Source organism: Silene latifolia, chromosome 10 (assembly GCF_048544455.1).
Source record: "Silene latifolia isolate original U9 population chromosome 10, ASM4854445v1, whole genome shotgun sequence".
Lineage (NCBI taxonomy): Eukaryota > Viridiplantae > Streptophyta > Magnoliopsida > Caryophyllales > Caryophyllaceae > Silene > Silene latifolia.
In genome coordinates this window covers 26,011,313-26,024,708 of record NC_133535.1, presented here as the reverse complement: position 1 = coordinate 26,024,708, position 13,396 = coordinate 26,011,313, and the positions used below count along the sequence as shown (strand labels likewise).

Below are 13,396 nucleotides of genomic sequence, written 5' to 3'. Positions count from 1 at the left end.
GAATTTGGTGCCAAATTTTCATATTTAAGGTAACTTGCTTTGTTGGATTTAGACTTTGACAGTTTGGTTTTTGGTTGAAGGACAACCAATTTGGCTGACAAAATAGGGGAAACCCATAATGAAAACTGAAGTCCTCTGATCATCATTGATCTGCCGTTTTTTTTTTTTTTTTTTTTTTTTTTTTTTTTGACGAAAAATTGATGTAATTTGTAGACTAATTATAATCAGCTACTAATCCTATGTAATTTTATTTAATAAACATTGGATTATTGGTAAATGGAGGCATGTCTCCATATGTAATGGTGGTTAAACAACCAAGTTTTGTAAACTTAACTTTAATCAGGCTGTTAATCTTAATAGAAATGGGACGGTTTAGTAACATTATTAAGCATGTCTAATTTTGTGTTTAACTTTTGGAGGGAACAATTACCAAAAGCTTCATCATTATTTAACTACTAATTATTCTTCCCTCTCTTCTATCAACAAACCCCACATTTGTCCTTTATTCTTTTATATTCATTTTTCTTAAATATTGTGCAATTCTCAAATGGGATCATTATGATGAATTGGAGGGAGTATTAAATAATTTTCATATCCTTTTATGTCATTTTACCAAAATCAGTTACCTTTTCAGCTAATTTGCCAAACACATTTTTATATAATCAGTTACCTTATCAACTCCTAATTTCCAGCTACCTTATCAGTTACCTTTTCAGATTTCAGTTAACTTTTTAGTTTTCAGTTACTTTTTCAGGTTTCAGTTACCTTTTCAGGTTGTAATTAACAATTTGCTCAAATAAATTAATAAAGTCGATCCGAAACTAATCCGAATGATGCCGTAAACATGTAAATGATACACCCAAATTCAACTCGGCCCAATCGACGAAATGGTATGATACACGTAAACAATAAACATCCCATTAGTTCATGACCTAAAAATAAATCTAACTTAAACCCTCGACACACAGACGACACAGTCGTTCTTCCTCACCATCTCCCACACCCTAAAACCCTCCTTCTTCACCTCCTCCAATGGCGTCAGACGATCCGAGAGAATTCAAGAGAAAGAGAGGACCTCTATTAGTAAGTTCAAAAGGAGAGCAAAAACGAAGAGACGATCAAAAAAAGAAAGCAAAATCAGGTGGATTTGAATCCCTAGATTTATCCTCAAATGTATTTAGAGGAGTTAAACGAAAAGGGTATCAAGTACCCACACCAATTCAACGTAAAACTATGCCTCTTATTCTTGCTGGAGCTGATGTTGTTGCTATGGCGCGTACTGGGTCGGGTAAAACGGCGGCGTTTTTGGTACCTATGTTGGAGAAATTGAAACAACATGATTCTCAAATTGGTGTTAGGGCTCTTATTCTTTCTCCTACAAGAGATTTGGCTCTTCAGACTTTGAAGTTTACTACGGAGTTGGGTAGATTTACAGGTAAATATCGGGGTTTATTTGATTTTAGGGTTTATGTTTGGATAATTTAATTGATTGGTTTTATTGTTTTGGTTGTGTTTTGATTGATTTGGGGTTGAAAACCCACGTCTGAAATGTTGAATCGTTGGGTTTTTAATGTTTTGGGTGAGACTTAATTAGATTCCGTCTCCTCCTAGTTTTTGCAGCAAGTCTCCCGTGTGACGGATATGAGAATTTGTGTAGTTTTTGTATTGTATTGAATAAAGGCGCCTTGTTGCGGAATTTAGATTAAGATACTTTGTTCACCCTACTACTAGCATATGGGTTGCTGTGATAACCGATAAAAATGAGATTTTAGTTGAAAACTGCTTCTTTCACTCATTCTAACTAGAATTAGCAGTGAATGTCTTTGTACGGGTAAATTCATGTTTCGATGTCTAGTCTAGAATAATTGGAAAGCTTTATGGATTTGTGCCTTTGGAGCATTATGAGCTCTCTTTAAGGTGCCCTAATTCGACGTTTTCTATGCTATGCCATGCCAGACAGAGAGGTTTATGGTCAGCGGTGCCTCCTATATTCTTTTTTTTTTTTTATAGAATTCTTCTTTCCTTTCATCGGTCCTAATGGCCTTGACTTGAATACGCTATTTGCATTGTTGTTTGCCTAGCCTGGCAAAGGTCTCTTCTATAGATGGACCAAAACCGGACCTAAAGAATTTGATTTGCCTGGGGCAGAAAGTCAAAGTGGTTAAAAGACTTCACCCGCACCAATTGCTGCTAACGATGCTTCTGTTTTATTGCTAAAACCCCGTGTTTTTTTTGCTTGTTTTTAGATTCCAGCTAATTTTTTAACTATTATCGTAAGATACGAAGTCCCATTTCTAAGGATCTAAAAGGCCCGGAGTAATATTTTTGATGTAATATGTAGTTTTTACCTATCTCATTTGAACACTTCACTTTTGTTGCAATGTTGCATGCTGTTTGTCATAATGGCAATTTACTTCTGGGAAAAAACATCAAGGTTTCTCACAGAGTAGAAGTGTCTGATGCTACGGAACCGTCATGTCTAACACTTGTAGCCAAGTCAGTACAACATACTATGTATTTATGATTTTTTTTGGCTCGAGTAGCTTTTTTCCTATATTGAGTAATGCTGTTATTGCGTGTTCTTTTTTTACTGATAGATGAAGGGTTTTAAAATCTAAAATGTTGTCTGGACATGCAGATCTCCGTACAAGTCTTTTAGTTGGTGGAGATAGCATGGAATCTCAGTTTGAAGAGCTAGCACAGAGTCCGGATATCATCATTGCCACACCTGGTCGACTAATGCATCATCTGGCTGAAGTGGACGATCTGACCCTTCGAACGGTGGAGTATGTCGTTTTTGATGAAGCTGATTCACTTTTTGATATGGGTTTTGCTGAGCAGCTGCATCAGATTTTAAATCAGTTGAACGAAAACCGTCAAACTTTGCTCTTCAGTGCAACTTTACCTAGTGCGTTGGCAGAATTTGCCAAGGCCGGTTTGCGTGATCCACATCTTATTCGACTGGATGTTGACAGTAGAATCAGCCCTGACTTAACGATGACCTTTATAACCTTGAGGATGGAAGAGAAATATGCAGCACTTCTGTATTTGATCAGGGAGGTAATCAAATCCGATGAGCAAACATTAATTTTTGTATCCACCAAGCATCATGTGGAGTTCCTAAAACTGCTGTTTGAGCTCGAGGGTATCCAGTCATCTATTTGCTACGGTGAAATGGATCAAGATGCTAGAAAGATCAACGTATCAAAGTTCCGTTCAAGAAAAACTATGCTATTAATTGTTACAGATGTTGCAGCAAGAGGCATTGACATCCCATTGCTGGATAATGTGATCAATTGGGACTATCCCCCAAGACCTAAACTTTTTGTGCATCGTGTAGGAAGGGTTGCCAGGGCCGGTCGAACTGGCACTGCCTATTCGTTTGTTACATCTGAAGATATGGCTTACGTTTTGGATCTTCATCTATTTCTCTCAAAGCCTATTAGGGCTGCTCCAACAGAGGAGGAAGTTCTGAAGGACAAAGATGGTGTTATGGCTAAAATTAATCAAGCTATTGCTAACAAAGAGACTATTTATGGACGTTTTCCACAAACAGTTCTAGATCTTATTCAAGACAAAATTCGTCAAGTCATTGAGTCATCTGCAGATCTTACTGCACTGCAGAAGGCTTCTGTTAATGCATTCCGCCTTTATACAAAGACTAAACCCGTACCATCAAAGGAGTCAATACGAAGAGTAAAAGATTTATCTCGTGAAGGATTGCATCCAATGTTTAAAGATAAGGTAGTGGGCAATGAGTTAACTGCTTTGGCCTTTTCTGAACGTTTGAAGTCATTCAGGTAAAAAACTGGATCTTGACTTTAAGTTACTTTATTCCATCATAGCTGCTAAATATTGTGTGTTGATCTTTATGTTCTGTGATACTTAATATTACCTTTTAAACCCATGTTCAATACTCAGTACTCCTGCACAGGTATGCCACAATGACAAGTTGACAACACTAGGAGAGTTCTTTTCAAACTAAAAAAATCGGATTTTTTCAAGAATAGACATTTGGACATGCTTGTTTGGATACTTTTTATGGAGTTTCTGTTCCATAAGTGATGTATATATTTCAAGTATCTGATCCTTTAATTGTTGATCTGAACTAGACCTAAGCAGACAGTTCTGGAAGCTGAAGGCGCAGCTGCAAAGGCAAAACATCGACATGTAAGCTTACTCGATAATGGATCTGAATAAAATATATTACATGAAAGTTAAAATTTTGCTAGTTGAAATTTTAATGGTGCAGGATTTTAGCATTATTCTGTTACTGACATGTATAATTGTTTTTCAAAATTTAATGCTCAAATATGTTTATTAAAAAAATCATTTTAAGCGTTGTTACATCACTCGTAGATTAACCAGTGTAATTTATTTTGAAGGACTGTGACAGAGACCCACGATTCCAGTCATATGATGGCCCTCTCAGACACAATCTTTTCAATGTTATAAGATATTGTTGTTTACATTGCATATTTGTGCACTAAAAGTTCTTGGGTGTTGATTTTCGCAGTACACATTTTACTCATCTCAGTACACTTTTGACAATTATACCCCTCTCATTTCCCCTTTCATTTTCTTTTTCTAATCTCTCTCTAACATTTTCTCTCTAATATCAAACAACCATTCTCCTCTAATTTAAAATCACCCTATTATCAGCAACTATGGTGGTTGTTGTGGGATGGCCGATGGGGTTGTTGTTGGCGATGAGGTTGGGAATTTGGGTAGTCCGTGGGTTTGCACTGGTCGCCCCTTTGGTAAAGGAGAATTACGCTACTGTGTACTACAATAGTATAATACTGCTATATTGTACTATGTACTACAAAAGTCCCCATCACAATAGAAGATTTGCATTGAACAAAAAAGAAAAAACAATACAAGATTTGCAATACTATGTTGAAAACTTTTAACATAACATATTTACATGTACTACCTGCTAGGCTGCTACTAGCCAACACTACTACGAATTAAATTATTAAACACCGGCAGCAACACCACAGGCGGTCACCTGCGCCGGCTACTAGCCAAAATCTCCCTCCCTCAAACCAAACCATCACCATACAATTAATTTTGACATAAACCCTATTTAAAAACAATTCGGAATTGTAACAAAGAGTTCAATTTGATTATTAATAATGGATATATACCTGCTCTATACTCGAATAATCATTGTTAATTAATAATTTGAAGAAGATTAAGGATTTAATAATAGAGAGGAGATGGAGAGAATTAGGGTTTGCTGTGTTTTTAGTTAAGGGTAGTCAAATGGAAAAATTTGTACAAAAAGTACTATAATGAGTAAAAAATGTACTGCGAAAATAAATTACGAAGTTCTTTGTATAGTTTCAAAAATATAAAGTTTTGGGCAAGGCATGTTGCTGAATGGTGGGAGACAACAAAGCATACTCCATTATGCAAGTAGGCCAACCTTGATTACCACTCCCTCCATTTGACATTGTCTTTCCCATTTCGTTATTTCTGATTTTTGCAACATTCTTATGTATAAAATTAGAGTTTCTAAGGTATTGCAATTAACATATATACTTCCAGTATTTGCCGCTTCTATACCTGCCCTCGACTTTCATATTGAGCTCTAACCTCCCAAATTATAATCCCTTGTTCCTTCCTCATCTTTAACCAGACTCCAGTGTTACCATCAAATTCATTTCCACATCCCTTCCCCACAAAAGCTTGAAGCTTAATCTCTGATCAACTACCACATTGGTTTTTACACACACTGACCTTGCAAGCTGTGGGAGGCAATGGGGTAAAGTAATTGCTGGAGGTATATTCTGAGACAATTACAAATTGGATAAATGAACTTATCGACTTATGAGTCATACGATGAAGTTATGGGAGCGAATAATCGAGCAAAGGCTTAGGAGATGTGTAGACATCTCGGATAACCAATTTGGATTTATGGCCGGGAGATCGACTATGGATGCGATTTTTATCATGAGACAGTTGATGGAACACCATCGGGACAAGAAGGACTTGCATATGGTTTTTATTTACTTGGAAAAGGCATATGATAGGGTACCAAGAGAAGTACTTTGGTGGGCTTTGGCGAGAAAGGGTGTGTCGAAAATATATTGACCTCATAAAGGACATGTATGAGGGGGCTAGTGCAAGTGTTCGCACTAATGTTGGGAGAACGGAAGAATTTCCCATTACCATTGGGGTGCATCAAGGTTCCGCACTTAGTCTTTTTCTCTTTGCTATAGTTATGGATGAGTTGACAAGAGATATTCAGGGCGACATCCCTTGGTGTATGATGTTTGCTGATGATATTATGTTGATTGATGAGACAAAAGAGTGGGTGGAGAGAAAGTTGGAATTGTGGAGGCAAACTTTAGAGACTCGTGGGTTTAGGCTGAGCAGGAGTAAGACTAAGTATTTGAGGTGTCAGTTCACTAAAGTGGTGGCGGGGTTGAGATCGACAGAGGCGGGGAGTATTATTTTCGATGGGAATGTTGTTGAGGGGTCAGATACTCAGATTTCTTCAGATATCTAGGATCTATTGTTAAAAAAGATGGGGAGTTAGACGGAAATGTGGCTCACAGAATTAAAGCGGGATGGTTGAAATGGAAGAGTGTTTCAAGGTTTTTATGCGATAAAGATATGCCCCAAAGATTAAAGGAAAAATTTTATCGCACGGCAATTAGGCCTGCCTTACTTTACGGTTCCGAGTGTTGGGCCGTGAAACATTGTCACATTCAAAAGATGAGTGTGGCGGAGATGCGTATGTTGAGGTGGATGTGCGGACATACAAGGAAAGATCGATTAAGGAATGAGGTGATTAGGGAAAAGGTAAAAGTGGCGCCAATAGAGGACAAGATGATGGAAAACCGACTAAGATGGTTTGGCCATGTGAGAAGGAGACCTATGGACGCACCAGTTAGGAGGCTGGAGACTTCGAGAACAGAAAAGGTCCCTAGATGTAGAGGAAGACCGAGGCAGACATGGTTGAGAGTGATAGAGCACGATATGAGATTTCTGGGGCTTGAGGAGAGTATGGTGACGGAGAGGGCACAATGGAGGGAAATGATACATGTGGATTTTTAGTATTTGATATTTTTTTTTGAAATATTTAGTGTTTTTATTTAATTTAAAAAAATTAAATTATTGGTTCTTCTCTCCTTTATTACACTTTTTACCAACCACTTTCTTATATATTTTACTTGATTTACTTTTAAGGCATTCCGGATCCTTAATTCTATTTTGGTTTTCAAAATCGTTTTAAGCTTTTCTCTCGATTTAAATTTTATGTTTTTATGCAAGAAATCCGGAATTCGATTTTAAAACCTCTAAGTTTACCTTGGCTTTCTATTACATTTTCGCTCTCCCTTTTGTTTTTCATTTTCCCTTTTCTATTCGCATTTTGAGTGGTGCGTTCACCCATGGACGGTTCTAAAGGTTCTAAAGGATGATTCATGTCAGCCGACCCCAAATCATTTTGGGATTAAGGCTCTGATGTTGTTGTTGTTGAACTTCTCGACTACATATGCCTTTAAAGTTTAAAGGTATGCTAATTTTCATGCCCTCTTTGGACGTCCGAAGTCCATCTTTCCCATCTCTTTCTGCCACCTTCTCAAATTTGCGAAGTCTAAAGAAGAAAAAAAAGCCTACTAAGCTTTCATTGATTTTCAGTTGACTATATGTTTACCTTGTTTACATGTAATTTCTGATCTTAGCATTTGTGTAACATACTAATACATTTACACATTTGTACAAACTGGCACCTCTCTGAAGTTCTTCTGATTTTTATTTCTGGCTGCAGGGTGCTTCTCGCCAATGGATTGATGTGATGAAGAGGAAGAGAGAAGTTCATGAGAAGATTATCAATCAGGCGCGTGATCAGCGTTCCAGTGAAATGATAGCTCAACAACCCTCCAGTGATGATGAAACTCAGCCAATTTCCAGTGAAAATGAGCCCAAGGTAATCAATCATTTTTTCATGTTTGTTATAATAGTAATTGGTAAATCATTAATAATTGTTAGAATTGTGGACGGCAAAGGGACGAGTTTGTTCTAAATTTTATGAATCTGTATGCAGGATGTGAAGCCAGAAATAATTTCCGTTAAAAGGGGCAAAAAAGGTTCTTTTTTCTGCTTCCTATCGTTGTATTTAAGTTATATTTACATTGTCTTGCATTATGTATGCTTCGAATTTCATGTATGCATTTTCTCTTTACTTTATAATCATGAGCAAGTCTGAGGATTGCAGGATATGGGTATTTTGCAGTGTAAATATTAATCCTTCAGGTGCAATTTGTAACACATTAATTCATATATAGTCCATAGAGTAGCAGGCTACCAGCCAGTCGACTCAATTTTTAAAACTGACGGTGTTTTCAGCATAGGGTAAGACGGTAAGTATGGCGAGATTGCGTTCATTGGACCCCTTGCCTCTCGTTAGGTGGGAGCCTTTTAGGAATAAAGTAATGTTGTTAGCAATAACTGTACGATATTTTTGCCAAGGTTCTTTCTTCTAGACTAATGTTGTAGGCAAGGAGTCAAACGTGGATGTAGGCGTAACTCTTAATAGCTAATGGATGCTTTGGTGCATGGTGCACATCTTAATGCTAAGGACCTTGGTTCTCTGTGAGTTAGATTTTGAAAAGTTCTAGAAGATCTATGATGGTGTTGCCTACCAAATGGCTCAATTGGCCAAGTGGTATCTTTGAAAGCTCTAAAGGCTTGAAGCAAGTCGATAAACTTTCTACTGTGCTGTTTATTTGGTTTGATTTGATGCAGTTCTTTTCTTTCCCCTATCTAAATCATTGTCTGATTTACAAAATATAATTTTAGCTTTTCCATTCCCAATCTCTTAGAATCATAAATGTTGAGTAAAACCTAATGATTAGTTAAACCGAGTTAATTTTTTCCTTTATGCTTTTAGTTTATCTAGTTTCATTGCCTCTAGAGTGAGACCGGAATAGGATTACATGTCAAATCAGCAACCACATGGCTTATGTGCTGAGAACGATATTTGTTAAATCACGCCGTGGATGTGCAATTGTGCATGTACAATCTAGTTTAGAAGAAAAATGGTCAGAGAAAAGGGTCAGTATGTAAGTACATGGAATTGGTTGGAGTAACAAATAAGCTTGCTTCTGGTGGCCAATCTGTAAATATTGGGCTGACATTCTTTATCTAAACATTATAAGTTTCTTGTTCTTTCCTCAATGTCTTTCACTTGATCCATTTTCTTTCAGTTGATCCATTTTCTCTCCCTTTTTCCATAGTAACTGTTGGTTCTAAGCGGAAAGAAAGGAGCTATAAGGATGAAGAGTATTTCATTAGTCTGTTTCCAAAAAACCAGGTTGGGCGCTGTTCTCTTTTCAACTAACGCCTTGTATTGTTTTGGTGTATGTTTCCCCTGATATGCTTTTTGGCGTTGTTTGGCGTGTCTGACACATTTACAATCCAACATGACATATTGACATCTTAGTTAAGGCCAAATTATAAAGCTTTTTCACAATATATATAGCTGTATGCGATGCTCCAGTTGGGTATGACGCCCGTAGGCTGTATCACATCAATCACTTGTAGCCTAGTCAGTTGCATAATTTTGGTGACGTATATTATCTGAACTTCAATTTGGTCTATGTTTTTCTGTCTCTTGTTGCTTAATGTGGGAGCTTCGTGATTCTAACTTCACGTTTTGGATTTGGTTTCAGCATCTCGAAGCGGGTCTCTCAGTGCGTGATGGTCAAGACTTGGGATCAAATAGGTGCATTTGACAAACAATTTATTCCCGAGCTTCTTTTTTTTTTATATCTAGTTTTATATTTTATATTTAGTCTATGATAATTCAAAAACTGGCGCATGAATTTTTTAAGTATTTATATCAAAGAAAAGTATAGTGAACTGATAGACGAGAACTGTTTGTTACATGTCCCTTGATTATATATTTTATGGGTCTTTTGTGCCTCAAAATATATTTTGCTGCGTTTGTGATGCATGCGAAAATCCGCAGTTAAGTCAGAGACGTTATTTCTAGATCTTACAATTGCATAAAGTGTCATTGTTTTTTTTTTTTTTTATAGTGTTATATACCCATTAGATGTTATATTTCCCACTTTTTTACAGAGTACTACCTCCTATTCTACATAAGTGTCTCATTGTCCAATTGTCTATTTTTGGTAAACTTTTATACTTATTTTAATCACTTCAACTCCACAATAATACCCCACCTCAACCCAAAACAATGCTTATTTTAATCACTTCACTCACAATAATACCCCACAATACCTTCCCTCTCTCCAATTACCTCACCCCACTACAATACTTTACATTATTTAACTCTTTTCCTTAATTCCCGTACCATGCCCACAATGGGACTATTATCCAGAATAGGAGGGAGTATTTTTTTTCCCTCACAAGTTTTTTTCCTTTTTTTTTTCTCATTCAAACATGTTCTTGATACTCTTTTAAAATGATTCTACATTTTGTCCTTTTCTTTTTTCCACTTTTTATATTTCAATTGTACACCTTTTTTAAGACATGTCTTCCTTTAATTCCATTGTTTTATGTTAACCGATATATGTTTAACTGATTTAAATCATTTTGGGACTAAGACTTTGTCGTTAAATACTGCAAATATTTCACGTGTACATTTCTTTTAGAAGGAACTTCTAAGTTCTATGTTGCTCGGACTCGTTTAGAAGTATCCGACACGGGTGCGTTTTAGGAGAGGGGGGGGGGGGTCAGGTTTTTGGTCTAAAATAGTGTCCAAGTGTCCTACCCATATCCGAATGTCAAGTGTCCGACATGGGTACGTGAGGTAATATTGAAGTGTTTGAGCAACATAGTCCAAGTTTGTGTGGGCTCACTTAAACCATATGCTCAGGGACTTTCTCAAACCCCAGCAATTGGTGAACTTTTTCTCACCTATTTCGTATTCATATTAGTACATACTCCGTATTATGATATTTGGTTAAATTCCATCGTATTACGTCGTAATCTGTGTACTGTATATATGCGTGTTACATAAACTCATAGCTGGACGTACTACAAATTAGTCACCTTTGGTTGAATAGGTGAGTTACATTACATGGCTTCAAATTTTTGTAGGCTTGATTCAGCCACTATGGATATAGCTGCTGATGATAATGCGGGTATACAGAAGCAAAAGAGCGTATATCACTGGGATAAGGTAAATATAGAAGAACTGTATTACTCCATATTTGATCAATTCCTTTTTTTAACTATTACTGGTAGATCCAACTGTAATTGTGATGTTTTTACCTTTCAGAAAAGTAAGAAGTATGTCAAACTTAACAATGGTGATCGGGTGTCGGCTAGTGGGAAGGTATGTAAAAGCATCTCTATAATTTGCAGATCCTTCCATTGATAAGAAATTGCAGTTGGTTCACTTGGTTGTTTGTACTTCTTTATCATAGAATTCACGCAGGCTTGTAAAATTGTTATTTTTGTCCCTTTTCCCCCTTTCCACGGGAGTTGGAGTTTAGCATTTATGTCTGACCCGGAGGCTCCGTACTATCTGGGTTTGAAATATGATGGGAAATGTCCAGTAGTCAAGTACCAAAGATTACAGTATATTAGTGGAATATCATTTAGGTCTGACGTTTATCTTCAGCTATTTGTTAATTTGGTTCATTAGAGGATTTTGGTGTCATCAGATATTATTTCCAAAATCTCGTCTGAGACCGCTCTTAAGGTTTAGACGACCTTAAGCAAGACTAGCTGATCATAGTTTACTTGAATACTCCGTATTATTCTGTCATCTGCCTTTGGGTTGTGATTTTTTATTATTTCTTAAAACAATTTAGTTTTGATGACCTGGTTTTAGTCAGTATGCACACATAATTGATTACCCATGCGTGTTTGCTGTTTTTCAGGTAAAGACAGAAAGTGGGCAAAGAGTGAAAGCTCAGAAAACTGGGATATACAAGAAATGGAAGGCAGGTTCACACAATAAAGTTTCTTCGAGAGGGACTGATAATGAAGGCAATGTGCGAGAAACCACTACTTCACAAGGTATTACTTGACTTGTCATGCGGGTTTTAACACTCCCTTTCTAGGTTCCACAAGCGCTCTTAGATAGACCCGGTAAAATTGTCCTGAACTGGATTAATAACCTATACTAGATCTGAAATAGAATAACCCTCAAATGACCCGTAGCCCCGTCTGCTCTGATCCTACCTATAACCTGACCCTACACAAAAACCATTTCACCAGTACAATTTTGCCGATCCGAAATTACTAATTTTAAATTAGATCACATTTTATGCAAAAACTCGTCTCATCTGATAGAAAAAGACCCATGATCCTGAACTGATCTTAGCTGTCATGAGTTGGGTAATACTTCGTATATACCTAGAATGACCTGACCCAGGTTGACTTCACTCGTATCTTGTTTGGCGAAGTGCCAGGTCTCAGTTAATTTTTTTAGATCTGTTTTTACTACCTAATATAAAGTTGAAGCATGGAGATGATGTGTGTGTCGGAGAGTGGATGGAACAATCTGAGGTCGTCTAACATCCAACATTACCTATGGCTATGCTCATCTTGATGGAAATCAAGGAACTTAGTTCTTTGTTGTGACTAAAATTCGATGCCTATGTTTCCATTGCGATTAAAACTCTGGTTCTTCATCATGACTAAAATTCACTTTGATTATAGGAGGAGGTCGCTTTAACAGGAGATTCCAAGGAGGTAGGCAACAGCGACAAATACCGAATGCACATCTTCCTTCGGAAATCAAAGATCTGGAACAAGTTCGTAAACAAAGGCAGCGCAAAGCAACCCAACAATCTTATGTCAAGAACAAACAAAACAAAGGAAAAGGAAATAAGTTTGGGAAGAATGGGAAGAAGAGGAAATCTAAATAGAACACCTGCTAGTTTGCTCAGAATTAATTTTGTTTGTATGTCGTCGATTGAGAGTTGGGAGCAACACTTTTTGGTGTGTACACGAACAACAATATACTCGGTAATCGTTATTGTTATGAAATTTTGTATTCTTCTTTATGTGTGTTTTATCATTTTTCTCATCGGTGTTTATTTAAACTGGTTATTTTTTGAAGACCCGTTTATCATTGTGATTTGCACTCTGATAATAAATCAATGTTGTTGCTAGGAAATGGTTCAAAATTGGCTATAAAAGTTGTCTTTGAATCTACCACTAAAGTAATGACGTATACTGACCGAATTATTCCGACGTCTATGACTTTTATGATGGTGCGTGACTGCGTGCAGTGTGCATGTTGAATATTACACTTTAATTTCTACGATATTCATGAAACAACTATCAGTTTAATGAAACCTCTAGATAGTAATTAGTAAATAGTTATGCTAGGGTAGATCTATAAATAGCAACATACATATAACCGATATTGGAATATAGCAGGTAGATGAACTAGGAA

At 36.8% G+C, this 13,396-nt stretch overlaps 1 protein-coding gene across 2 annotated transcripts; it reads left to right on the top strand.

The window, feature by feature from the left end:
• The first annotated feature begins 892 nt into the window (after positions 1-892).
• On the top strand, positions 893-13,010 carry LOC141605390 (putative DEAD-box ATP-dependent RNA helicase 29). 2 transcript variants are annotated; one of them, XM_074424126.1, is made up of 11 exons: positions 893-1,435; positions 2,639-3,800; positions 4,113-4,170; positions 7,784-7,942; positions 8,060-8,102; positions 9,252-9,328; positions 9,687-9,739; positions 11,083-11,164; positions 11,264-11,320; positions 11,871-12,009; positions 12,655-13,010. In XM_074424126.1, the coding sequence occupies exons 1-11, from the start codon at positions 1,033-1,035 to the stop codon at positions 12,861-12,863; spliced, it is 2,442 nt and encodes an 813-aa protein (XP_074280227.1). In that variant the 5' UTR covers positions 893-1,032; the 3' UTR covers positions 12,864-13,010. The 2 variants fall into 2 exon arrangements, with proteins under 2 accessions (XP_074280227.1, XP_074280226.1); XM_074424125.1 differs by having other exon boundaries at positions 939-1,435; positions 9,222-9,328.
• The last annotated feature ends 386 nt before the right edge of the window (positions 13,011-13,396 follow it).